This window comes from Sprattus sprattus, assembly GCF_963457725.1.
Source record: "Sprattus sprattus genome assembly, chromosome: 5".
In the NCBI taxonomy this organism is placed as follows: Eukaryota; Metazoa; Chordata; class Actinopteri; order Clupeiformes; family Clupeidae; genus Sprattus; species Sprattus sprattus.
In genome coordinates, this window is record NC_137924.1 from 20,538,440 (window position 1) to 20,565,823 (window position 27,384).

General features: G+C 44.7%; 1 protein-coding gene across 6 annotated transcripts; it reads right to left on the bottom strand.

Annotated features, from left to right (window-relative positions):
• Nucleotides 1-1,116: 1,116 nt before the first annotated feature.
• Nucleotides 1,117-26,557, bottom strand: pikfyve (phosphoinositide kinase, FYVE finger containing). Of its 6 annotated transcripts, none has more exons than XM_080838516.1 (43): nucleotides 26,383-26,557; nucleotides 24,474-24,670; nucleotides 23,134-23,295; nucleotides 21,996-22,007; nucleotides 21,055-21,164; nucleotides 20,300-20,450; nucleotides 18,910-19,117; nucleotides 16,785-16,811; nucleotides 16,353-16,442; nucleotides 16,098-16,224; nucleotides 15,529-15,594; nucleotides 14,865-15,022; nucleotides 14,431-14,542; nucleotides 14,161-14,308; nucleotides 13,502-13,654; nucleotides 13,219-13,278; nucleotides 12,997-13,126; nucleotides 11,797-11,977; nucleotides 11,615-11,689; nucleotides 11,408-11,515; nucleotides 10,990-11,130; nucleotides 10,646-10,772; nucleotides 9,008-10,308; nucleotides 8,610-8,710; nucleotides 8,435-8,506; nucleotides 8,117-8,288; nucleotides 7,714-7,892; nucleotides 7,269-7,382; nucleotides 7,071-7,179; nucleotides 6,621-6,775; nucleotides 6,016-6,106; nucleotides 5,648-5,711; nucleotides 5,424-5,558; nucleotides 5,079-5,199; nucleotides 4,795-4,890; nucleotides 4,624-4,707; nucleotides 4,228-4,322; nucleotides 3,962-4,021; nucleotides 3,667-3,843; nucleotides 3,260-3,363; nucleotides 2,305-2,695; nucleotides 1,866-1,940; nucleotides 1,117-1,736 (listed from the first exon to the last, which is right to left on the bottom strand). In XM_080838516.1, exons 2-43 carry the CDS (start codon nucleotides 24,658-24,660, stop codon nucleotides 1,621-1,623), a joined length of 6,345 nt encoding a protein of 2,114 aa, XP_080694642.1. In that variant the 5' UTR covers nucleotides 24,661-24,670; nucleotides 26,383-26,557; the 3' UTR covers nucleotides 1,117-1,620. The 6 variants fall into 6 exon arrangements, 5 of the variants coding, with proteins under 5 accessions (XP_080694642.1, XP_080694641.1, XP_080694644.1 ...); XM_080838515.1 differs by having other exon boundaries at nucleotides 4,795-4,914; XM_080838518.1 differs by lacking the exon at nucleotides 15,529-15,594.
• Between the last annotated feature and the right edge of the window lie 827 nt (nucleotides 26,558-27,384).

The following is a 27,384-nucleotide window of genomic DNA, read 5'->3' on the forward strand; positions in this document are numbered from 1 at the left end:
ATTAAAGTCTGACTTACATATGGCAAACTGTAGGCACTTTAGTTTGTTGTTGATTGACAGCAGAGGCTTTATTTCTGGCAACCCTCCAAAACAACTTGTGGTGATGTAGGTGACGTCTGATGGTAGTTCTGGAGACTTTCTGACCCCAGGACTCAACTAACCTCTGCAATTCTCCAGCTGTGATCCTTGGAGATTATTTTGCCATCCTCCTCACGGTGCGTGGGGTCAATTTACAGACAGGTCCTCTTCCAGGCTGATTCCATACATCTCTTGTCGCTTTTATCTTCTTAACTATTGGCCTGGTTGTGGAAATGGGTATTTCCAACTGTTAAGATATTTTCTTATATCCCTTTATCCAGGTTTCAGCAGCTCAATAACTTTTTGTCACACTTCGACGATGTGTTCTTTTGTCTTTCCCATCTTGATGAATGACCAAGGGTATTTGGCCTGTCACCTCATATTTATACCCCTGTGAAGCAGGAAGTCATGGTTGACCACTTAAGAGTTCCTAATCAAACAGGTGAACTTAAAAATGTAAAACATGACTGGTAATATAATTTAGTTAGATTTTAATGATAGATTTCCTAGGGGTGGCAATAATTGTGGTATCCATGTTTTGGAGAAAAATTCTTTCAATAATTTTTGTGAATATTTTGAGTGAACGACCAAGAGGATAAACAGAAAATACTGTATATATTTTTTCATAGCCTGTGTTGGTCACATTCACTAAGGATGCCAATATTTGTGGAGGGTGCTGTAAAATATAATTTCACCTAGCACGTGTCCATGACTAATGTGTAACTGAATTTGATTACTAATCATTACTATGCAGGAAAATGTACATTTTCCTCAGATTTATTAAGCATGAGCAATGTTTTACCCTTGTTTAAGAGGATTTTTTTGTCTGAACCCTCAAGTGTACCTAGGGGGTGTGATTTGTTGTTTTGCCATAGAGATTTTAGATTCTGAGAAATAAACCTTGCCCAACATTATGAAGTCAACTCAGTGACGTTTCCCTCTGATATCCTTATCATATTAGACAGCCTTAGGTAGGCTTACACAGGTGGAGAAAGGTGCAACCTCAGTAAGAGTCAAAGTTGTGTTAATAATATTTAATTACATAATCTCTTTACATTTATGACAAAACTTACAGCGTTCTTTATAGTTATTAGATTAAAACACAACACTACAGCCTAACGGTTCAACAGCTGTCTTCAGTGCAATTGTGAGGGAACCTCTTGAAAGCCGAACAACCTTCGTCTTGGCACAATCAGTGACTTAAAGGTCCAGCACGATTTGACGAAGAACTCACAAGGATCCCATAAATACTTGTGTGTGTGTGTGTGTGTGTGTGTGTGTGTGCGCGTCTGTTCACCCACTAAATGGTCCACACGGTCCAGATATGTCTGTGGCTCCCCTGTCGTCATTGGGCATCTGTGACTGAGGCACTGGCAGTTGTGAGCTGAAGTGTGGGGGCTGGACATGATGCAGCGTGTTTGCATGGGGTCCAGTGTGCTCACAGGGGACTCCTGTCTCAAGGGTTGGCGGCGGTTTGGGAGCCGTTACACCCCTCGGTCTCCCTCACTCTTTTCTTCCCATCCCCCCCATCCTCTCCCTGCTTCAGCAGTTCACCCCGAGCCCAGACCAGTGGTCTGGCACCATGAGGAAGTATTTGTCCATGGCCTCACAGAAGCGGGCACGGTAAAGCTCAGGGGACACCACAGTGGGCATTTTACCTGCAAGACGGAAGTGATGTCAGTCCGATTAAGACAAAGATGGTGGACCTCATTCATAGGCAGTTGACATGTTACATAGTAGAATAATGAGACAATAATGTAGAAAACAGGAAAGAGAAGATGCAGTACCTTGGCCACCAAGGATGCCTGTGGACTTGACTACCATCTCCAACTTCTTGTCCCAGGTGAAAGTGCGAATGTAATCTAAGAAAAGAACGATAAAATACTGATATATTAGGATCAAAGAGTGACAACACAATGGGCCTCATTCACAATCAAGCAGGTGGATTTAATACATATTTTAGATATTCCTATAACAAATAAGGAGACACTGCTGTATTGCACTATCCATGCTCCTGAAGCAACATGTTGATTGGCTGGAATTGTGTATTGCTCAATCTGAACCACTACGTAATTTTCCTGCCAGGAAAAGTTTATTTTTTTAGCGCACACACAGAATGAAGTATATTCGAAGGAGTAAGGAGCAATTTGCGGCATTCGACAAAAAGTGTACTGGATTAGAATTGTGGACAGCACCTTTAACCAGTGGCTCTAACCTGTGCCTTACCAATAATGCCCACCACAAGCTGGTCGGTGGCGTCGTCGCGGCCCACCAGCAGAGAGTAGTCGATGATAAGGTGGCTGGAGAGGAAGTAGGCGTCGCTGTGGATGGCAGCGCGCAGGATGGCCTTGCAGTGCGAGCGGATGTACAGCGGGTTGTCGTGCACCAGCTTGAGCAGGTTCTCGTCCAGCAGCACCACCTCGCAGCTCTCCTTGCCCTGCTCCGTCTTCACGTTACGGTTCCGCAGCGATCCCTTCAGGTCAAACACCTGCGCCATCTTGCGGCCGTAGAACAGGTTCTCCATCACCAGCAGGTCCAGCTTCTTCTCCGTGTTGTTTTGGGAGTTCTTGTAGCCGATGCGGTACACACCCAGAATCTTGGCCAGGGCAGTGGGGCGCTACAGGGTGCAAGGAATGGGAGTTACAGGGGAATAATGTGAGTTATAGGGGAATGATGTTATAGGGAAGTGATGGGAGTTATAGGGAATGATGGGAGTTATAGGGAATGAAGGGAGTTATAGGGAAGTGATGGGGGATGATGGGAGTTATAGGGAAGTAATAGGGAATGATGGGAGTTATAGGAGAGTGATGGGGAATAATGGGAGTTATAGGGAAGTGATGGGGAATGATGGGAGTTATAGGGAAGTGATGGGGAATGATGGGAGTTATAGGGAAGTAATGGGGAATGATGGGAGTTATATGGAAGTGATGGTGAGAATATGCTTGATTAACTCACTCCATCGGATAGGCAAAGTGGGGCACATCTTACACCATGGCAGAATACAGAACCGACTGACCTAATACAATTCATCCACTGTATATTCACAAAATGACTTCTAAGGTTACTAGTCACACTATAAAGTTTTCACATTCAGTCTGGTAGGGTTATTTACATTTAGAAGGCACTAAGATAGTCTTTGTTGTTGCTATATGGGTAGTACCACCATTAAGAATGGTCTTACCTTCTGCTGCGCAGCACCCGAGATGTAAGTGAAGTAGTGAGGAGCAAAGTCCAAGAAGGACTGCACCTCCAGTCTGGGCATCTGTTTCAGGATGAAGCGGTCATCTAGAAAATGAAGACAACAACGTCAGCTGTTATTAACTACAATGTCATGTAGACAACTCGTACGACTCAATGATGGCTGACTTAATTTAACCACCTCCCTTAAAATTACAGCAAGAAACATGTATGTACGGTATATTACAGTTTTTACAGTGAGAAACGTGTAGCAGTACTGACACGAGGGAGTCCCGGCTCTGACTGGCAGAAGACGATAAACACACAGAACGAAGAATTGTCCATGTTACGCCTAATTGTGAATCTGGTTGGAAGGCATACAGAAGAGAGAGAGAGGCTGGAGTCCCCCACCTTCAGTGGCGTAGAAGACGGCTCCGGACTTGCCGCCGCGGGCCTGCCAGTTGACACAGTGGGACAGTGAGCGCACAAAGTCCTCCTCCATGCTCTCCATGATAATCTCACGCATCTTGTGGAACTCCTCAGCGTAGTAGATCCGGCAGTAGAACTTAGCGTTGGCATCTGAGAACTCTGTGGTCGGTGGAACAAAGGCACAAATGAATGAGGACTGCTATTAGAGCGCACATAGATTAATTGGGTTTCATGGGGTTAATTACGACTTAAGTATGCGAGAGAAGTGTGTACTTACGGAGCTCAATGTGAGGGTTCCCTGCTTGCTTTTTGTGTTTGTCTACTATATCAACATCTTCTGTTAACACAGACAGACAGAAAGAGGCAAAGATACTTTCATTAAACTATAGCCTTGTGTCTTTGGAATCAATGCCAAATCAAGGGCATGTTTTCCCTCTCTGATACAGCCATAAGGCTTGAAGACAAATGCCTTTACTGTAAAGACTACCTCCTACCCCTACACTCTTAATTAAATATGGTAGCCAGTACTGCTAGCTCACTCACTCAGGATGTCGGCCTCTGCAGTGCTGCGTCCGATCTGGGAGGAGACGGACTCATTGGGCTTCGCAGGGCTGCTCTTTGCACGGCTCTCTCCAGCACTTCAGACAAAAAAGATCAAAGCATAGCAGTATTTAAGCTCAAGAAGGAGTATAAATGCTGACCTCAGTGGACACTTTCATGGAAACAGACACTGCTGTGCGGTGGAAGCTCCCCCTGCAGCGTTTCAGCATGACTGCAGCTGGAGAGTGGAGTTGGCAGAGCAGATGTTTACATGTGTACATGAGTAGATGTCGGCACACTGACAAAATGAAGATGTCTGAATACAAATCTGTAATATGTCCTCTCCACAATGCTAAATGAACCTTTGACTTATCGGGGCTTCTTAATAGAAATGTGTACCCGCTGGTCTGAGTTGTGTCCTCGCTGCCTGGCTTTGCTGTGCTTTTCGAAAGCTCCTCCAGGGCTGTCTTGTACTCCTTACAGCTAGGGGGGGCCAGAGACAGGTGTCAGACAAACATCCAAATAGAATGATGACTGGACAGCAGAGAGTAAGGGGTGCTGAGAGATTACCTGAGGGCAAAGGCGATGATGGAGCTGGGCTCCCTCTCACACACGGCGATAGGGACGCGCTCATGCTCATACATCAGGTAGTGCTTGTCTGGGTCACTGGTGTTAAATGGCAGAGGACAGCTTTTTAGAGGTAAAGATTGGTCTTTACAGCTCATAAGCAGACACATTGGAGAAAATACCAACCGAAGGCCACTACTAGCTGAAAAGCTACAGACTGAAGGTCACATTGTATTATTTATAATATAAAAGCAGAATAAAGACAAGTGTGGTGCGCCCATACTCACAAAGGGAAAGGGATGGGGTTGTAGCTGTTGCCAGGTAGCAGGTTGGCCAGAATGGTTTTCATGGTGGACTTCTCCTTCACTTGGCTGTCGTTGGAGCCCAACAGGTGTGCGTCAAACACATCTGAGTCAAACAGGAACACAGTTTCACAGATCACAAAAAACACAACCTATCTGCCTGAGTCTGCACATAAGAGTCTCCACAGTGTGTGTGTGTGTGTGTGTGTGTGTGTGTGTGTGTGTGTGTGTGTGTGTGTGTGTGTGTGTGTGTGTGTGTGTGTGTGTGTGTGTGTGTATGTATGTATGTGCTCTGGTGAGTATGAGGGTGTCTACAGCGTGTGTGGTTACCTTCTGGGATGCTGACAGAGTCCTGGTCTGCGAAAGAGGGACCTGAGGTGATGGTCTCTGAGCCATTGTCCCCGGGAGAGGGCAGCTGCAGGGAGGAGCCAGAGCTGGAGGGCAGGGTGCTCAGGTGACGGTCCTCTGGAAGAGACAACACATCTGTCAATCACAGGGCAAAGCCGGTAGCCAATCATGATATAGCTCTGCAGTAGATCAGCCAATGCCCTCACCCTTCTCTCCGTTCTGGACCATAGGGGAGGGGTTACGGGGGGAAGACTCCCCTAGTGCGCTCGTCTGAGGACAAAGAAACAGTAATCAGTTAATACTGGCTAAAGACTTCCACCGCTGCAACATTACCAATAAATCCAGGTCACATCTAGACAAATCCACTTTTATCAGGAATGATTCAAGGATAAAAATCTGTTGATGTCTGCAGGTCGTGAATTTAAAAAAACTGAATCAGACAGCCTGGAGCCAACAACAGCAAACACATCACTAGCATACGGACTGTCCTGACCAACAGCAAACATATCACCAGCATAAGCAGTCGTTAGACAGTCCACAGCACTAGCATAAGGAACATGACCTTGACCCTGACCTTGCTGTCATCGGTTTGCCTGTGTCTCCCTGGACTGGGAGGGACAGACAGACGCTTCCTTCCCTTCTCCTGCTGGAACAGGTCCTGCAGTCTAAAACAAAGAATCACAACACAACACATTATATACCACCAGCGTACCCCTAAAGGGCTCAAACACACACACAACACATTATATACCACCAGCGTACCCCTAAAGGGCTTAAACAAACACACACAACACATTATATACCACCAGCGTACCCCTAAAGGACTAAAACAAAAAACACACAACACATTATATACCACTAGCGTACTCCTGAAGGGCTCAATCTAAGACACAGCTCATTATATACCACCAGCGTTCCTCTAAAGGGCTCAAACAAACACACAAGACATTATATACCACCAGCGTACCCCTATAGGGCTCAAACTAAGAGACAGCTCATTATATACCACCAGCATACCCTTAAAGGGCTTACCTAAGAGAGCCTACTTACATTCAAAACCAATAGGCCTGATGCACTGAATAAAAATGGATCTATATTACACAATTTGCATGTGGTCTTTATGATGCATCCTAATACTAGTCCTGGTCAGTGTGACGGTTGTGGGGTGGTGGGCCTCACCGGCTGTTCCAAGACTGCAGGGTCTCACACAGGCTCTGTTTCTTCACCACCACTGACTCGAGCACGGCCTGCAGCTGCTGAGGAGAGTCCAGCACAGTGGCCAGCAGCCGAGCCTGCAGCTTCTCAATCCAGCCCCGCAGCTCCGCCTCCTCCATCTACATAAACCAATGGGGAGAAGTTATCTACTGACTTACTCATTCATGAACATTTTCACAATGGATGTGGTATGGAGGGGAGGGGCGACAGTGGTACAGGAGGTAGAGAAGTCGTTTAGTAATCAGAAGGTTGCTAGTTCGATTCCATGTCGAAGTGTCCTTGAGCAAGACACTGAACCCCTAATTGCTCCTGATATGCAGTGTGCCATCACTGTAAAATGTGTATACATCCTTGTAAGTCGCTTTGGATAAAAGCGTCTGCTAAATGTAAAATTAAAATGTATGGGATACTTGCATCTTTCTGTGCAAACAGATCCTCCATCTTCTCCTCTCGTGTCTTGCTGAAAGTGTCTGTTTTCAGGGAGGTGAGCCGGTCATCTATGGCCAGATACACTTGAGATACCCTGGAGAGAGAATCCAAAAATGTCTCATGAATGAAGATCCACCGGAACATTTTTCATTTAATGGATGAACCTGCTGGAGAGAGTCTTACTTCAGTAAAAAGTCCTTGAGGTCCTGATGCATGCAACCTTTAGAGGGGCCCTGGTTCCTGATGATGATCTTAAGAGGGGGGAGGCAAATCTCCAGAAGGCGAACTGGTATGAAGCTGTGTGAGAGAGAGAGAGAGAGAGAGAGAGAGCGAGAGAGAGCAAGAGAGAGAGAGAAAGAGAGCGAGAGAGCAAGAGAATGCGAGAGAGAGCGAGAGAGAGATCAGGAAATACCTTTGGCCTCAATTCAAACGAGCATATACATACATACCTTTGGAAAGTACTTCTGAAATGGATTAGGCCTAAAACTGAACTACACAAATAATCCCCCTCTCACACTTTAGACCAAGCATCAAGTCAAAACTGGTGCAAATTATCTAAGCTGTAAAGTATCGAGGAGCTAGAGATGGTTCAGAAAGAAACATTAGGAACCATATGGCTAAGGCTTACCTGAAGGAGGCCACCATCTGATTGTAGGAGAAGTACTGGTGGTAGTCTTTATGGATGGAGTGGCCACAGGGCTCAGCGTTGGCACGGCGGGTGTACTGGTGTCCATAGAAACGCAGCTCCAAGTATTTGGCAAAAGACATGGACCAGGAGTCATTGGAGAGTGGGACTACAGGCGTGACCTTTTAAGAGGGGGGGGGGGGGGGAGAAAGAGAGGGGGCAAGAGAGAGCGAGAAAGAGAGAGAAAGAAAGAAAGAAAGAAAGAGAGGGGGAAAGAGAGAGAGATCCTAAGATGAGCATCTACAAGCCAAAATGTTTCTCTTCTCATTTGTTGTGTTTTATTCCTAACATATATTTTCATATATAATAATAGCCAGAGTATCCCTGTGTGTCATGTAGTTGTAACCTGTTTGCAGATGCGGCACCAGGAGTAGTTGAGGATGGTGTGCTGGTAGCCCGGCACAGGGGAGTCCAGCTCCTTGAGGACGATCTGGACACACCCGTTGCCATGCACAAAGCGTCGGATATGGTGCACCATGGGAGTTTCACAGAACATGCTGGGGCACTGGTAAGAAGGCCTGTGTCCCGGAGAGAGAGACAGTCTCATTCAGAGGAAACCAGGAGCATAGCGGAAGGGATAATTATGATTCGTTGTTCTTTTAAGTACACGGCAACATAGTAGCTTAAGAAAGACAGTTTGTTAACATGTGGACAATAGCTTTACCTAAAACAATATCGCTCCAAAAAGATACCAAGAGTCAAGTCATTCTTTCCATAGAACTCCATTGTCACAATCCTGTGAGAATAAAAACACGACGTGAATTCCACAAGGTTAGGCAAACTATGTCATTATAACTACATATTGTACCAATGCACTGTAAGTGAGTTGTGGGGTTTACCAGGGGCTGACGCAGGGGTTGGGGGAATTGCTGGACTGTGCTGACGAGCTGCTGAACAGCACGCACAAACGCTGATGATTGATGGGGTTCAGGCAGTCCAGCTACAGAACACACGGATAAGAGGATGACCAAATGACACAGCAGTCTTCTGTTCATGACGCCAGTGCAATAAAGCTTAGGGCAGGTAAATATCTGCTGAGAACCTTAGCTGTGGGTATAACTTATTAAGACCAGGATTTTTTTTGCATTTCTGATCAACTTTCTCCTATTACTACAACATGTCACTATTGCCACACACGTGCACACACACGCACACCCACACGCACAAGTAGAACCCATTTTTACACACAGAAGCCCACTTTGTTTGAGTCAGTTTAAGACCAAGTGGTCTCCCTCACCTTCGTGGCCAAGGTGATGTCACTGTGCCCGGATTTCTCGTCCTCGCTGTCAGCCTTGACGGGCGCTCTGGTGGGATGCGCTTCCCTCGTCTGCTGGGGGTTGGAGAAGGGGTCCTCCCTCTGGCGGATGCGGCCCCCCTGCGCCCGATAGTCGGCCAGCATGCGGGCCAGCTCCTGGCTGCAGTTCACCTGCTCGGCGATGCGGGTGCTGGTGAGCGGGTGCGAGGGTAGGACCTGGATAGGCCGTGGGCCCCCGGCCCCACCGCCACCATTGGCCAGCGAAGCCCCCGACATCCCCGTTCCTGCCGCAGCCCCGGACTCCTTTAGCAGCTGCCTCTTGCGGCGTCCGTCCAGCTCCTTGAAGTCCTTGTTGAGGAGGGGGGAGAGGTAGACGTGCTCAGGGAAGTAGTCGCGGCTCGGGCAGCGCAGGCCAGCCGCCGTGAGCAGGAAGGGCTCGCGGAAGGTAACGAAGGGTGAGATGCACAGGATGATGTCCTTCAGCTCCTGCCGGAAGCATGCAGACAGCGACTTGAGCCGGTCGTCGGACGAGGTCACCTGCTCGGTGACAAACAGCCCTGTGTCGTCCTGCAGCGGGTCACAGAACAGACGAGTCGGCTGAGGAGTCGTGTCCGAGCCTTGTCCCCCGCTGCCGGCGCTGTCCAGGGTGCTGTCCTTCGTCCCGTCGGAGACCTCTTCCATCGGGCTGGGCCGCCCCTCCTCATCGGCCATCTCCTCCAGGTCAGAGATGAGGAAAGGAGGCGCCACAGGGAGGGCGGATGAGAATGACAGTGGTGTGGAGGTCTTACAGCCCGAGTCGGTGCCATCGCTGTCCGAAATGGAGGCAATAGTGTTGTTCCCATCCGCCCAGGGGCTCTCCTGGTCCTTACCAGATGATTCAGACATGGACTTCACAATGGAGTGGGAGTTTCCACTCTCCTGAGGCAACACCTCACTATCAGTGCCCTGGGAAATATCACTCTGCTCACCCACAGAACCATTTCTGAGAACTGTCTCTTCGTGAGCTTCTTCCTCCTCCTCCTCCTCATCTTCCTCCTCCTCCTCTTCTACCGTGGCACTCTCCAGCAGGCAGGGGAAGGAGGCGCTCTTGGCAAGACTGGGGGGCATGGCAAACTCATCCATAAGGAAAGAGATCTCCAGCTGCGAGTGGTAGGCCACGCAGATCATCAAGCGGATGATGTCCTTCACGCGGGCCAGCTCGTACTCGGAAGCGCCACGCAGCTTAATGGTGCAGCCCAGCTGAGGAGGGCAGCCCTCGAAGAACATCAGGGTCTTCAGCTCGCCTGATGCAGGACGGCGGGGAAATGACACGGATTACATTTACATTTAGTCATTTAGCAGACGCTTTTGCCCAAAGCGACGTACAAGGGAGAGAACAATTAAGCTAAGAGCAATAAAACCTGGTGTAACAATAAAAACTGCTGTTTTTTCTCCTTCATATTATTATTATAAGCTATATCTATTTTACAACCAAAACAAAGTGAAAGATTTTCCTTAAAAAAAAAATCATTAAAAAAACAAGGATGTAGAGGAAATATATATTATAGGTACATAGAAAAAATAAATCAAAACATAAAATGTAGATAAAGCCTGTATATTCCATCAGAGGAGCAGACGTACTGTTGGCGAGTTGGAAGGAGTGCATGTAGAACTTGTGGCAGGTGCCGAGGCGAGGCTTGGTGAGCAGCTGGTCCATGGACATGACCAGGTCGGCCTGCGTCATGCGGCTTACTCGGTCCAGCACTTGCTGTGGAGGTGATCAATTTCCTTTCAATTCAATTTCAATTTCTATCTTTTCAAAATGTCATGTATTTCGTGAAATTCTAAATTTCAGAGCTTCATTACAGTGCGTATCTTTAGCATAGCTATCTAAAGACGGGGTAGTTGTGTGTTAAAGATATTAGCTCGTTTGAGGCTCTCTAAGGCTCTTTAAGGATAGCACAGAGAAAAGAGGCACTGCTTACAGGTTTCATGTTGATCACCAGGGTGATCCCGTGCTCCAGCAGCATGTCCTGGGCAATGCGAGACACCGTCTTCTCCACCAGCACCAGATTGGGCCGCACATCCACAATACGCTGTACATAGTTCTTTAGGAACTCGCGCTCCTGATTAGGGCAAAGTAGAGTTTACCAAAATGTTCCCATTCACACCAAAACTGGATGAAGGTCACAAGCCATGGGCTGCTGACAATCTGAGGGTTATAACTTGGGGCAGTGTTCAGTTCATATTAATTCAGTTTATAATATGGGGGGGGGAGGGTTTAAATGATCTCTGTATGTGTATAATCTGCAGGAAATGAACCAATCATCTTGGTGTGGGATTCTGTGTGCAGAACCTTCTCTACCCGCAGAGCTATGGCTATCGCTTGTGGATGATACTCACCTGTAAAACAATCGGATCAATGCTGGTAAATTTAGTTTCTTCTCTGTACAGGTATTCAATCGAACACTTCAGCAGCAAGATCTTGGGGTTTTTGATATAGGAGTTCATCTACACACACAAAAGCAAACAGAAAGACATAATCAACACCTTACAATTTTTCAACGGGTCAATGCAGGGAAGCAGTGTTTCCAAATAATCTTGTCGTACCTTCTTGTGCGCAATATTCTTCGTACACACAAAGCCATTAACCACAGTCGAATCAAACTTCTTCCCCCCTGAAACCTGGAGAAAGAGAAAGAATGTGAGACCAGCACCAAACGACCTTAAAATCAGATATTAAAATACCAGAGGGATTTTGGAGGATGACTTGCAGCTCTTGGGAGTCTTACCTTCTTTATGTGAACCAGCTGACGGATGTCCATGTCGTCGTCACAGCTACGCACGTCGGGACGCACCGTCTGCACCACCTGCCGAACCACAGGCACGATGATGTCTCTCCAGGACAGCGACAGGGACTCGCTGTACAACAGCTGCTGGAGCAGCGCCATCATGTGGCTGTGGTTGGCAGAGCTGGAGAGAAAACACACACAGGTACATTCACATCATTAACATATATATATATAAAAAACAATCCTGTACATCGATATGAAATGGTCTTATTCATCTACGTCTTCAAACTTCTTCACTAAGCACTGCAGTATCAATAAACATAATTCGATAGTCAACAACCAAAACAACATTCATCCACAATTATGGGTACGCACTAGGGGTGGGGGGAAAAAAATCGATAATTCGATTTTTCTCGATTCTCTCTCGATTCAGGAAAGTTCATAATCGATTTTGTAATTTTTTTTACACATCCATTTTATGTTGAAATGCAAGCTGCATCGATTATTGGATTATTCATAGAAAGTCAAAATTGTGACAAGGAAAAGCTTTTTCTCTAATAAAAAATAGAGAAGGTAATTCATCTGTTGATTTTCTTTAATTATCAAACACAAAGTAGGAAGTGTAGCAAAGACTCTGAGTAGCAAACTTGAATTTTTTATCGGTTTAGAATTGATAATCGTTTTTTTTACACATCCATTTTATGTTGAAATGCAATTATCGATTGATTATCGATTATCAATTTGAAACCGATAAAACGATTATCGATGCATTTCGACTATTGAATCATTTGAGTTTGCAACTCAGAGTCTAAAATCACTTCCTACTTTGTGTTTGATAATTAAAGAAAATCAACAGATGAATTCCCTTCTCTATTTGCTTTATTAGAGAAAAAGCTTTTAATGGTCACAATTTTGACTTTCTATGAGCAATGCAATAGTCTATGCAGCTTGCATGTCAACATAAAATGGATGTGTTTTAATTACAAAATCGATTTAAAATCGATAATCGATTTAAAATCGAATCGTTGACCTCTGAATCGATTTTGAATCGAATCGTGAGGTGCCAAGAGATTCCCACCCCTAGTACGCACACATCATTTTAGGAACCGAGTACGTCAACAACCATGTCTACAATAGCCTGTAGATGTCTCCATTATTACTTTGCAAACTGCATTTTGTCAGTGTTCCATGTTAACTTACAGCAGCCTCTCCATGGCCTTCTTCTCCCCGTTCTCCTCCCTGAGCTGGTCCAGGGAGCTGTGGTGCCACCCCAGTGGAGTGAACAGCATCTCCTTGGCCTTCTCTTCCACACGGCGATTAAACAGAGATTCTACAGGGGAGAGACCAATGGTAAGACATCCGACTGGCCAGTAGCCATTCCTTAAGGCTACTTCATTTCCGAAATGTCTACAGGAGTCTTACCTTTGATGAAGGCGTCACTTATGCAAATGTTCTGACCATCCTCAGAGACTAGGACCTCGGCTGTGAGAAAAATTAACATGTAACAATCACAAATCAGGTTTTATAGATATAATCTACACCTTTTAAGAAAATAATAAATGATTATCACAATAACAACATAGTAATTGTTAAGCAATGTATTGTATTGACATTTCATAAGGCCAGGTTTGCATTCCAAAAATATCTCCTGTCTTCCAGGTGAAGCATGCTATGTGCAGTGACAAGGAAGCTAAGGCTCACGCACTTTTGTCTGCGGGGGGCGGCACGTGGGGGTACTTGGATGGCTTCTTGATGTGGAAGTTGACGTTGTCCTGCTCCATGTTGAGACTGATGGAGTCGCTGTCCACTGCAGACTGAAAACTGCTCACTGATGTTCTCTTACTGGGGCTTGAAGAACCTGAAAGAGCGACAGACAGAGGGAAAGGGCCATGAATGTAAAACGTGATGGTTCTCTCTATTCGTTCTTGTGTGGCAGTGTTGGTGACACAGGTACGGAGAAATCGAGACACCCACAACTAGTTCAGGCTTTTTCCTTTATCATCACAACACTGCTAGGGTTAGGGTTAGACAAACAGACGTCCTGATGTGTTTTTAAAGTCCTCGTCAGGGTTGTGATGATCATAGTCTGAGGATATGACTTCCCTTTAAGGTAAGACTTAAGTATGTAATATAATGGATGTGCACACATTGGGTCTACAGGATATGTAACTTGCACTTGCTTTCAGGATTACATCCAGTATGAATTATAATATACAATAAAGCTATTCACTTTAGTTAACCTTCAAGAAGTATTTAAGGATGTGCATAAAAAAAACCTGTTGACCTGTTAAAAAATTCACCACTTTAAAAGATATCACCACAACACTGAACAATGAAAGGCTTGGCAGATGCCGCAACACTCACCGGGCGTTGTGTAGTCATTCTCATCAGCCAGCTGCTCTGTGTCGCTGTCGTCAAACTTGATGTCCTTAAACCAGGACGGCTCTGAGTGGCCCTCCAGAGAGTTCACACTGTCACTGTCTGGGGAGGGCGTCTCTGAGAACTCCGTGTTCTGAGGACCAAGGCAAAGCCATCAATAGAAATCTCCACTGAGAATCAGAAAACTGACTGAAAAAAATAGAGAAAGTGATATTGACATCTTGTAACAGTTTCAGGGGGTGTGTCGTGACTCACCTGCAGGGGGCGGTAGAGAGCGTACTCGTCGCGGAAGATCTGATCGTGGTGAGTAACGCAGTCCAGCCAGCGCCCGTCCACTAAGGCCTGTCCAATAGCTATGGCCTGGGCTCTGGAGGGGTTGGAGGAAATGCACAGATATTCTGTTGTTTCTATGTTTAAGTTAGGTTTGATTTATAGTTATGTAGCCCACATGAGACCAATGACAGACACTGTGTTCAGGTACATTTCTCAGTAACTTGTCCTGTGACAGTTACTTAAGACAGACAAATTCAGGGGGGAGAATGAAGAGTTTCCAGGACTTCTGTATAGTCTTAATTTATCCATCTTAAATTCCAGGAATTTCACAAAACATGACAATGAACGTAAAAATGTCATGAGAGTTCAGTTCAGTTAAATGGGGCTAATACGCAATATGTGTCCATGTATCCGACCTGGTTGAAATAGTTCCATTCCGCAGGAGCCAGTTGACCAGTTCCTTTCCCACAATGCAGTTGGGGTAGGTGCGCAGCCAGTAGCGGTGGTCCTGGAACTCCATGCCTGTGCTGTTGTGGCAGATCTTCTTCCAGAGGTCTTTGAGCTGTGACGAGTCCTGTGTGGTCAAACAAAACTCCCTTTACGAGAGAAGCCACTGACTGGTTATGTTACATGACCTACTACAAGATCAACGAGGAGACGGCAAGTCATCCCAAGATGGTTTTTCCCCCACCAATAATATGTGTTAGACACTCAGTGAGCATGAACATGTGGGTTAGTGTGTGTAGTGAGAGAAAGGCGCACTCAAAGAAAATGCAACAGGCAGTGCACACAGATTGTACACTATTGGAGGAAAAACATTGATGCATTAAAACATGTTCTCCCGGATAGGTTCCCAGACAGGCAGATTGATAGAACCTACTTAAATGCTATGATAGATAATTATAGCATGCAGAAAATTATTTGCAAGCTTTGGTTGTGTGATTTGCACAAACATTGTATGTGCGATAGCAGATTACCAAAAGGTTCCCAAAGAGGAGTAAAGGAGACCCAACACACACACTAAATTAGGCTAGCATTAAATGGACAAAATCGTCGCAACCAGACGTCATGCCATCTTACCCTCATCATTCTTCTCTTCAACTCCAATTTCAGGTCAAACCACTTTTTATTTACGTCTGCCCTACTCTGTGATGAAACAGAATTCATGGCGCTAGTAACTTTCAACGATCCATTACTAATCATTGACAGACTCTTTATTGCTTTTTGTGATTTTGGTATACTCATGTGCCTGTGAGCAAGTGAACTAGTCCGTGGAAAATGATAAAACATACCTTGCATAATAAAAGCCCAGTAAAAGGGACAAGGAGAACTATAAAAGACACACAGACACCAACTGTGACAGAGAGGTGTGGCATAAGGACACCTCAACAGAGACATACAGAGACAAATGACAGACAAAAAGAGAAAGAAGATAAAGAGAGAGAGAGAGAGAGAGAGAGAGAGAGAGAGAGAGAGAGAGATAGATATGGAGGGAAGAGAGAAAAGGAAGATCAACAAAGATAAACAGCAGAAATATAGATGCAAGACCCATTGAGAGTGACGTGGAAAGAAAAAGGAAATAGAGCCTGACTGAGAAAGATAGAATCACAGAGAGAGACAAAGAGACAGAGACAGACAGGCAGAAGTACCAGGAGTATCTTCCTCTCCTCCTCGCCAAGGTCAGGCTTGGGCATGGCGCGGCTGGTCTGGGGACTGACAGAGCTGTCGTGGCAGGAGCTTGAGCGGTCCAGAGAGAGGTTGGTCACACTGGCTGACCTGGCCATGACAAAGCATCACACCAAAGTTAACTCACAAACACACACACAGTCTGGCCAAACACTACAGGCATGAATCACCTGACCACATGGCGGCGGCGTGCATCAATAGCAAATGGGGACACACACCTCTTCCTGGCAGGAGACTTGCCCGCGTCCTCTTGCACTGCCGTCAGCCTGGAGCTCAGCCCACTGCCCTGGGGCTCCTGATGGATCAAACTAACACACAAACACACCACACACACCACACACACACACACACACACACACACACACACACACACACGCACACACACACACGAGTATTCAGCTTTATACACACACACACATCCATGAACATCAGATAGAAATCACACAAGAGCATACCATCATGTACCCAGATGCACACACCCACATGCACACACACAACATGCAATAAGTCTTTCTAGACTACATTCTAACAAAATTAAACATTGCATGCATGGGATCACAATGATAAAAAAACAGCCACAAAGGTTTTCACAACTACATTTCTACAGGTCAGGCAGAATGGTTTTCAGAAACAAAGACGCACACACTCACTTCTTTCTCATCCCAATGGGAGTTTTTCTATGCGAGGAGAGAGAGGGGGAAAAAAAGATGTTCTTTGAGACAGGTCTTCCAAGTTCAGAGCAGGAGGGAACATTGATTGGCCGAGAGATAATTCAGGGAAGTAAAGTGCCTTCTACACAGGGGAAATACAGCATGTCTATTTTGGTGGGCAATTTATCTTAACCAATGATGGCAAGCATGCACTTTAAAACAAATTAAATGAAATGCAATATGTCTGGAAGAAACAACTAGTTTGATTGAGCTTAGACAGAATCTCCTCATGTAGCTACATTCAAATAAAGAATATTATTGTTCTGTTTTAGTTTTTTAAAACATTTTTATGCAATAACTTAAATTAGATTAAATGAAGGTCCCATAGACACAGTCTCTAGGTGTATGGCACCAATCCAGTCAACTGCAGTCAAACAAAGAGATGCACTTCATTTTAGGCACAATTTCATTTCTGAAGCATTTCATCAGGCACTACAGTCTGAACCACATGCTTATCATCCTAGGACAGTCATCAGGCTAGAATGGGAGGGGAGAAGAGGAAACAGAGGAGAAAATAATAGGAACAGCTTTTCACCCACAAAATTGAAACTGATTCAAGTAGAAGCTAAAACTGGCCTCACCACAGAGAAAACACACACAGAACATGATAAACACAATGGTGCCTCTAGGGAAGCAGCTCCAGGGAAGTGTGAAATTTCAACACTTAGTCACGCTTCTGTGATTGAGCAACTCTGTAAAATCCTTCTGTTAATCATCAATAAGAATGTATTTGTTATTTTGATTGTTGTTAAATAAAATTTGGAGATATCTTTGAACACAGAGAAAATGATTCATGCGTTGATATCTACTGCAATGCACTGTTTTCTTCATCTGATAACCAAGCAATTACGAAGCTCCAGTCAATACATCACATAGCTGCCATAATTGTTACCAAATCAAAAAAGACCCGTCATATCAACCTTGTCCTTGCCTCACTTCACTGGTTACCTGTGTCTTCAAGAATTAATTTTAAGATTTGACTTCTTTACTTCTAAAGCAATACATGGTCTAGCAACTAAACACACCGAAGCTCTTCTCAGACCTCATGTCCCTGCAAGACCAGGGACCTTTCTCTGAACAAGGGCTGCTGGCTGCTCCAGAGTCCAGACGACAACACTAAAAGTGAAAGACTCTTTTCAGTAAGGGCACCTGGACTCTGGAACAACCTCCCTCACAATATGAAATCTGCACAGACCCATTGAATTTTAAAAACACATTTCAGAACCCAGCTTGGTCTTAAACATTTTTTTTTTTTACATAATTGATGTTACACACACAGATTATTTTATGCTTTCTTCTTACTATACTCTGTTCATAACTTAATTGTCTCTTCATATAATTTTTTTTATTTTACTTTTAGGTACTTGTTTTACCTCTTTTAATTATTTTATGTTTAGTTGATCTATTTGTGTTGTTTTCTCCTCTGCTTGTCTGGCTGTGCTCTTTGTATTTGTGTTGGCCTGTGTGCTGTTGCTGTAAACATGTTGTGGAAAGCATCCTGTGAACATGCTTGAAAGGTGCTACATAATTAAAGTTTTATGATAACATTTGAAGGGGCTTAACGCTAGTAGAGTAGACGGTCTATTCAGAAATCAGCCAGTGTGTTCAGAAGGAGATGTGAGAGATTTGGGACAGAGATGTGAGAGGGTTTGGGAAGCAGAGTGAATGTGGCTGACCCTGGTGTCACCAGGGAGGAAGTTGGTTGGTGAGATGGGGAAAATGAAGACACCACTGCCAAGGGGCAGAAGACACCACTGCCAAGGGGCAAATGAAGAAACCACTGCCAAGGGGCAAATGAAGAAACCACTGCCAAGGGGCAGAAGACACCACTGCCAAGGGGCAGAAGACACCACTGCCAAGGGGCAAATGAAGAAACCACTGCCAAGGGGCAAATGAAGAAACCACTGCCAAGGGGCAGAAGACACCACTGTCAAGGGGCAGAAGACACCACTGCCAAGGGGCAGAAGACACCCCTGCCAAGGGGCAGAAGACACCACTGAATGACAGAATGACTGAATGACAGAGACATTTAAATCCTCCGGGTAGTCCCGGCTCTCAGCTTTACCTCTGCCAGGTGAGGTCCTCCTCCAGGAAGATGTTGCGGCTGGCCTTGCGGCCCCCAACAGGCGTCCGTGGCTCACTGGGCTCCAGTTGGCACACGGAGCACGACGAGTCCGACAGGGCGCTCAGGTCCTCGCCGATGGAGCCCGAGTCAGCTGAGTGCGCATAGCTCAGAGCAATCTTACGGCAGTACGTGCAGGCGCGCAGGTCACCTACATACAAACACACACCAAAGACAAGGCACAGAGACCAGAGAGAGAGAGAGCGAGAGAGAGAGAGAGAGAGAGAGAGAGAGAGGAAGTCAGACCAGCAAAAAAAACGGATTGTTATCTAGCAATCACAGCAACAGAAGTCACATTGCACACTTTTGGCAGAATCAAACTGCAAAGAGACAGACTGTGATTATCTTGTGAGGGCGCCTTACCACTTAATGAGTAGCTCGGGACTCTTTTCTGTATATTTCAGAAGAGCAAACCAGGCACATGCACAATTTGGCATACAAGTCCTATTTCACATCACCTTTCCTACAGTTGACATACTGGATATACTGTTCTTACATGTTTTACATTCATACGTTTGTGAGACATCAAAGGTACATATATTTTAAGCACCTTCAAGTATGCAACTTTGATGTGAAGCGACTGTTCAACTTCGTTTCGCATTTTTACAGTAATTAGATTCATGATAAACAGTCTAGCACTCAGAGGGCAAGACTGCACACCACACAGCTGTGACAGACTGAAATTCAGTTTATGTAATTTACAGAGTTTGCTAAACTGAGATGGATTATTAAAAGAACCTGAGGTTAATTTGCGCCAGAAAGAGCCGCTAGTGTCCGTGTCTAGACCGTAGCTCGAGCATGTCAAATTTAATTCTCAGCTGAGGCGATCAACAACACCCTTTCAGCCCAAAACCACTCCAAACCAAAAACACATTTGTTAAGCAAGGCTGCTGTCAGAGCAGGCAAAGACCGCACACAAAAAATGTCCTCAGAATTTCCCCACACGTTAGTCTTACTCAACAGCAACTCGCACGCAAAACTCAAACGTACACCATGCAGGGGGTGTTCTTACTTCTCTGTTTCAGTACCCATGGGTAGCGGCCGTTTCTTGAGCTCTACAGGCCCCTGTTTCACTCTGCCTGGTCTTAGATACGCTTTATATCCCCTGTGCCCCTTAAGGAGGCTCACGCAGGTTTACAGCATCTCTTGGGTGGGAGGGAAGAATTTCTTCCAGCATCAGGAAGATAACAGGGGTCGAAGGTCATGGAGGTCAAACTGGTGGGAGATTGGGCAGGGGTGGTGGTAGGTGTGCCGAGGCACATGCCAACCACCCCACATGCCTCAGCCCATCTCCCTGCGTGCAAACACTCACCCGTGTATCCCATGAACTTGCCGGGGATTTCCTGATTGCAGCAGCGGCTGCAGAAGATCTGTCCACACAGGCGGCAGTGGTGGCGGCGGCGGAAGGTGGTGAACTTCTCGTTGCAGTCGTAGCACTCCTTACACTGGCTGTCCGGCATCCAGTACTGCTTCAGGTCACTGTCCTGCAGCGCGTGTGACACACACACACACACACACACACACACACACACACACACACACACACACACACACACACACACACACACACACACACAGAGCACCCTTCTCAGATAATCTACTTAACAGGAAGCACAGGATGTGCTTTGGTGACACTGAGAGCATGATCATGCAAGGAAGACACCTAAAAGTGACCACTCAACAGAGCTGATGAGATTTGAGCAAGCTGATGCTTTCCTATTACTGCATCAATTATTTAATCTACTTAAAATGAGGAAGGATAAAGGTCATATCTACAACAGCATGCATGCTCACTTCCTTCTCAGTTCAATCTCTCTCTTCCTTCAGCGGAAAATTATGAATGATTGAGACAACAAATCTGTCTTTTAAACTAACATCATGGATGAGTTCCTCTGGTGGTGTTGGGGCAGTATTGAGCCATGGAGAAGAATACACAGTGGATACGTTTAAAGTGGTTAAGATTATGTTAGCTGGGAGGAATCTATGCAGCTGATTAAGATGAGCAAGCTGAGAGGGGTGCTAATGTCTGGTACTGATGCTTTTTCTATACAGATGGGATGGAAGTGGTGTCTGTGTCCAGGGAGTTACCTGGCTCTTCCCCTCCATGATCTCCTTCAGTCTCTTCAGGGCTGTGCGTAACTGCACGGCTGTGCGCGGATCATGGGTCCCCAAAGGGGTCTCTGATTTACGCCTTCCCTCTATATATATACACACACACACACACACACACACACACACACACACACACACACACACACACAGAGAGAGAAAAAGAGAGAGAGAAAGAAAAGAGAGAAAGAAAGGAGAGAGAGAGAGAGAGAAAGATAGAGAGAAACACACACACACACACACACACACACACACACACACACACACACACACACACACACACACACACACACACACACACACACACACACACACACACACACGAGTGTCAACCATCACAACCACCAACAGATGTTAGAGACATCATGCCTTTCTCAAAGGGCTCACACAGTAATCCATGCAGGTCAGTGGCCAGCACATATGTGACATGGCCTGAACCAAACCACCCTTACAAGCACTGTAGTAAGCCAGTCACAAGTCCTACTACCATAACCAGCTCCATTTTTTCTAGGCAGCTGTAGATTGTGTTATGCTGAATGATTGTGAACACCCACTGCATAACAGGCTTTTTTTTCATAACAGCATGCCCTAACCCAGTGTTTGCATCTCAGTATAAATAATGCAAGTAAAATATCAGGTAACATAAAAACAAATGATAAAGACATAAAAATCAAACTGTGAAGAATATCTTTTGGCATTCCATGTTGTTCTTAATGGCAAGGAGGTGAGACGTGCATAGACATGTGAACAGGCGTGTGTACACACACACACACACATACAGCATCACTCAGGTTATGGCACATACACACACACACACACACACACACAAACTTAGTTGTTAAAACATAATGATTCACGTAGGTCATCACTGCAAACCCCCACACACAGAAAGTCCCATGAGTAAGATGACTGAAGCTCACCTTCCCAATCCACTGCCATAAACGAAGAAAAAAAACAAAAAAAAGATTATGAGCACCATCTTTAGCACATGAGACAGACTGCTCATTGTTTATGCTTCCTAAACGGAAGTAAGGTAGTTCTCGGTCATACTGGTCCTAGTTCAACTCAATAATGAAACACATCAAGTAACCATTCCGTTTCCAAGGGCAAAAACCACACAAAGCTGAGTGACTCACACATGCTCAACCTGGCTGGGGTTAGGTCCCAGGTCTATGTAGGTACCCTGGCTGGATTAGTCCCCAGGTCTATGTAGTTCTCTGTACATGTCTCAAGCTGAGCAATTCTCTCCGTCGGCTCCTCTATCCTGCTCTCTGAAGTCCGACAGGGGCCTGTTCTGGACCCTTACTAGACGCCCTTAACCTCATCTCCGACGCCTACCTGACCAATTTTAACCTGACTGGTGAAGCTACTGTGGATAATCCTCCTGGTGAGTACCTGACAGAATACTGGTGATCAAAGGCCCACTGTATTGGCTTCTGGTCAATCACCAATCCAAGCCTTTGTATTCATTTTTCTCTTGTCAGTCTCTAACCCTAGATCAGACCCTTATCACCAGGTAGCTCCACTGGGCTTCAAATTGTGATTTGTGAGATGAGGGACACTTAACAATCCCATCAAACTCCTGTCATATCAGAGAGCTGCTTCTTAAACTTAGAATGCAGAGAATTCAACATGGATTTTATTTATACAGTCAGAATGCTACAAAGTCAATCTATTTAGTCAAATATCTCTCATAGACAACCTTTGAATGAACTGCGTGTATGGTGTATGCGTGCGTGTGTGTGTGTGTGTGTGTGTGTGTGTATGTATGTATGTTTGTTTGTATGTAACCTCATGATGTTAAAATGCATGTATTTGGGTTTGACTATGTTATGTTGGACGCCATGGCTGGAGTATGTACCCTAAGTTCTACAGTTAAGGCTGTTAGGCCTTAGTTATGTATTTTACATTACGTATTTCTGCACTTGTGCATAAGTGTGTGAATGTTGCATGTATAAATAAGTTTATGAGGGACTGTTGCGTGTGTGCGTGTGTGCGTGTGTGCGTGTGTGCGTGCGTGCGTGCGTGCGTGCGTGTGTGTGTGTGAGTGTTCTGTACCTGAGGCGCTGGAGGTTCGTCGTATGAGGTCTGGATGCTGTTTCCTGTGGGAGCCAGAGCTGTGGAGGGAGTGTGTAGGGCTGGACCACTTCCGCCGCTCCGCCTGGGGAGAAGGTGAGGCCGACCCAGACTTCTCTACCTCAGCTGGGGGGCGGCCATCATCTAAACACACAGCAATACAAACAAACAAACAACATTACCTCTTTACCCATCACACCAAGTGCTCCAGGGAAAACAGGTTAAGTTACACTGCTAAACACTCTTCAACACAAACACACAAAAGACTTGACAGGCAAGCAGGTTATCTACATACAGTATATGGTCATTGTTACACTTGTGTATGTCTGAAAAATAACATGATACATGATGAAGTGTGCTTTTGTTTTATTTTTGTTTGTTTTGACACCCATGAGTATGACATACTTAAGTCATGACCTGAATGTTGCATAACCCTGCTGAACTCACGCCAAGCTACACCCTGGGTGTCTATTATCACAGTGAGTGAGGGATAAAGGAAAGGACAACCAGTTCCAGCATAACTGCACGATCATACATGCAACTGACCAATGAGATTCATGTCTGAGAGTCAGGTGACCTGACACTGTACACGGAATCACAAGTCCTGTGCCCAACCTTTCCTCCATCACATGATCTCATAAGACTGCTGGCTGCTCTCCAAGCACACATCCGGAAACATGCAACACTCATCAAAAAAACTCATCAAGGGACCTGCCCATATTTATCTGTTATTTACTTACCAAACTCAGCAGACCAAAGGACCACAGAGACTTTATGTTTTTATCAGTTTCGTTTTACAATATAGCTTATTCATATGTGATGCCATTTAAGGAGCCCAACATAAAATACGGCATTAGTTGTCACTTGGAGAGAAAGATTTAATTGTGCTAAAAATCGCATGAAGCACCTCTAAGCATACAGTGTTTTGTGGGAACAGCAGAACTGAGTAGCAAAACAATTGAAAGACAGATGGTTTTCACACTAGCAGGAGAGGGTTCCTTTTGCCTTCAGTAGCTTAATTGTGTGCATGTGCATGTATCAGACCAGTGAAAAACATACTGAATATATATTTTAGCACACATATGCCACAAAAGAATCAAATAGGTGCAGAAAAATATATTTAAAACGGTGAAAGTTGTACCCTATAGTTCACCACTATTCTGTGTTATCACACAATGAGGTTGGTCAAAGGTTGTGAAAATAAAGCAGAGAAAGGCCCGCAAGCAGAGAAAATCCAGATTAAGAAGCAGCCTTCCCCATAAAACCCTGCAGTGCTCTACGTTACTGCTGTAAGTCTGCTGTCCTGCCTTGCTCTCACTTACCCTTGCTGAAGCGAAACAGGCTGACAAAAGAGCTGTAGGCCGAGCGCAGGGGAGGATCCTCCTGCTCGGGGCTCAGGGGCTTGAAGTGCGTCAGGTGGGACGGGCTGGTCGGCACCGGGGAGGGTGGGGGCTCCGGCACCCAGTCAAGGGTGGAGGATGATGAGGAGGACCTGTCGTCAGCAGCCATGTCGCTGCTCCTACGACCGAGGGAAACAAATCGTCACGAGAGGAAGAAGGCTGTTAAAAGCACAGACAGGACCAAACAACTCTTCCAGAGGGAGAAGACTTGATAAAGGGGGTTGCAGACACAGTTCTGGCATTTACAGGTTTAACTGACTTTCACTACAAGCAGCAGAAATATGCAAACATTGCAAAAGCCCCAGCTTCCTGGTTAGTTTACTTTTATGTTTCATAGGCGGCATATTTTATGATTTGCTCAGTCATTTCATTCTAAGATCAAAGAATACAGCAAGAAACTATATCAGCTCTGTTTTCAAAGTGATGATGAGAACTAAAAGGAAGTACTTGGTGTGTGAACTTTGTGCAATAGCTTAAGACTCAAAGGCATGCATGTGCTCTCAAAGGAAGCACATGACTCCATTCACTCACACCCTTACAAATGGAAAACAACCATAGAAGCAGGTGGCAGGCAGCCAATAAGTCTCCCAATCTTTAAGTATTCAGTCTCATATTAATCCGACAGAAAAACAATATCACATTTGGCATCAGCAAACCTCATGTAAAAAGGAAGGTTTTCACATCCTAAAAGGAATGGAACTTGTTGAGTTGAACTAGTGAAGTTAATATGGCCACTGCTGAAAAAACTTCGAGTCAGGTTATACTTCATCATGGTTGACATTTACTGATAAGACCTCGCACAGGTATCACAGTACTAAAATTAACAAGTGCAGAATAATATTCATCACTTTCTGTGTGTCTGTCTTATCACTAGGTCACTCTATAGACAGACAAATTAACAGCTGTAGTAAATAGGCTACACAATAACACTTTCACTTACTGTTTGGTGAATCCAACTGACTGTTTTTTAATGAAACACGTCATGATGATATAAAAATGCAAATAATCTTGACAACCAGGCCAACGTTACAACCCATAACGGTGCGGTGAATAGAGAAACCATAAGAACGTAGAACAGTTATCCTTTTCATTCTTTAGAGAACCAAATCATGTGACTACAAGGGACGTATGACCGTTATGAGCTATTGTTAGCTGGATTAAGAACTAACTTTTCATAACATCTTGCACGGCGCGTTTCTGCCAGCAATCGTATCTACGTTACTGTAAGCGCTGCGGGTTTTTTGAACTCACTTAATCACATTTAACACACATATATCTATAAATATGTATCTACTTTGCTAATCAGAACTGCCTGTTCGTGGGATGGTAGTTAGGCGGTGATGCTTGTAAAATGTTTAAACTAAGCAAGTACGATAACAACCATAACATGTTTATTTAAATTACCTTTGGACGACAGGAAGACAAACAAATAATTCATAAATTCAATACAACTATCCAATGTTAATACCATACACGGACACGCTTGCTAGAGTGACATTAAAAGCTTGCCTAACGTTACTCAATTGGATTTAAGTCATTCACGTTAGCTGTCGTCTGCTAACCAATTCATTTGCTATCTGGCTAGCCAGCTAATATTAAGCAAGACTGTTTAAAAGGTAGTTTCCCTTCCACACTAAAGACAACAAATATAAGCACTTAAAATACCCAACCACTCGGAGCACTAAGCATGGTTTCCCCACCCGCCATGTATTAGTTAAATGATGTTTCCCAAAGACCCTACAGCAGGCCTAACGTTAGCGTTGTATTTCACCGGAATGTTTGAAGCTACTCCGAAGCCCGTTATCGTTTGTCCGACTGTCTGCCACTTTACCTTGGTTGTCAGTTTCTTTAAAACCTTCGTATCATGTTGACACCAACAGAGTTAATCATTTCCGAAGAAATCACCAGTTTGGATCGACTTCCATCATTTAATGTTTACCTAATTCTATCTAACATTATCAGCTGGATCATCCCTCTGAAGAACTATCCTTGCTAACTAAGGCATAACGTATAGAACTAGCGATGGTCTATGTTGTGATCACGAGACTAGGCATTACAATCAAACTAGGAGAGCTTGTACTAATCGATGCAGTGAATGGCAGTAGGAGTAGAAACTTGATTCGTGAAGTCTGGGTTACAATGCAATAGGATCTTATATGAAGATGAGCACAAGGAAAGGGAATGAAAACATTGATTTATAGATCAATTGAATATGCTTTATTGAATATGTAGCCTAATTACAGATATATGATGAAATAAAATTAGCCTCAGTAAAATTATATTCCATACTCACACCACAAACTGATGATGTTCATTTTTAAATAGAGAAATAGATAGTGAGACAGACAGCCTGATAGAGAAAGCTTGACTGGCTAACCGATTTATTGATTGTTTGTTTGATTTGGACTACAGTTAAATATTGTTACATTTGATTTAAAGTTAAAGTTCGTTACCAGGTGCTTCCTAAAGTTAAGCGTCTGGCGTCAGTGCTTAACTTGTCAGAAAAATATGCTTCTTCCAAAAGCCATAAATAAGGTTGTAGACTAGATCTGGTCAGCTCAGTTCAGTTAACAATCAATATTACCCTCTTAGACTAATGCAATAGCCATGCTGGCCAGCCTGTGAACACTCATTGAGATTCTCATAAAAATACTTCTGATCATTATTTCACAAGTTGCTTCATGGTTATGCTTTCTGTAGCGTCTTTCTGCGCTAAGCAGCTATTCTGTGAACCAGTTTAGTCTGTGGCTTGCCCCATTGTTAAAGTGATTGACAGGTGTTCCTTAATAAATAATTCAGGTGTGAGCCGAATACCTGAGACCACTGTTATACT

What these genes read in the sequence shown, in the direction of transcription:
- pikfyve (XM_080838515.1), bottom strand. Translation starts at nt 24,660, where the DNA reads ATGGCTGCTGACGACAGGTCCTCCTCATCATCCTCCACCCTTGACTGG. An exon ending in CAGATGGTGGCCTCCTTCAG is followed by an intron (nt 7,383 to 7,713) that starts GTAAGCCTTAGC and finishes TCTCTCACACAG; the next exon opens with CTTCATACCAGTTCGCCTTC. An exon ending in ATCTGTTTGCACAGAAAGAT is followed by an intron (nt 6,776 to 7,070) that starts GCAAGTATCCCA and finishes TGGTTTATGTAG; the next exon opens with ATGGAGGAGGCGGAGCTGCG.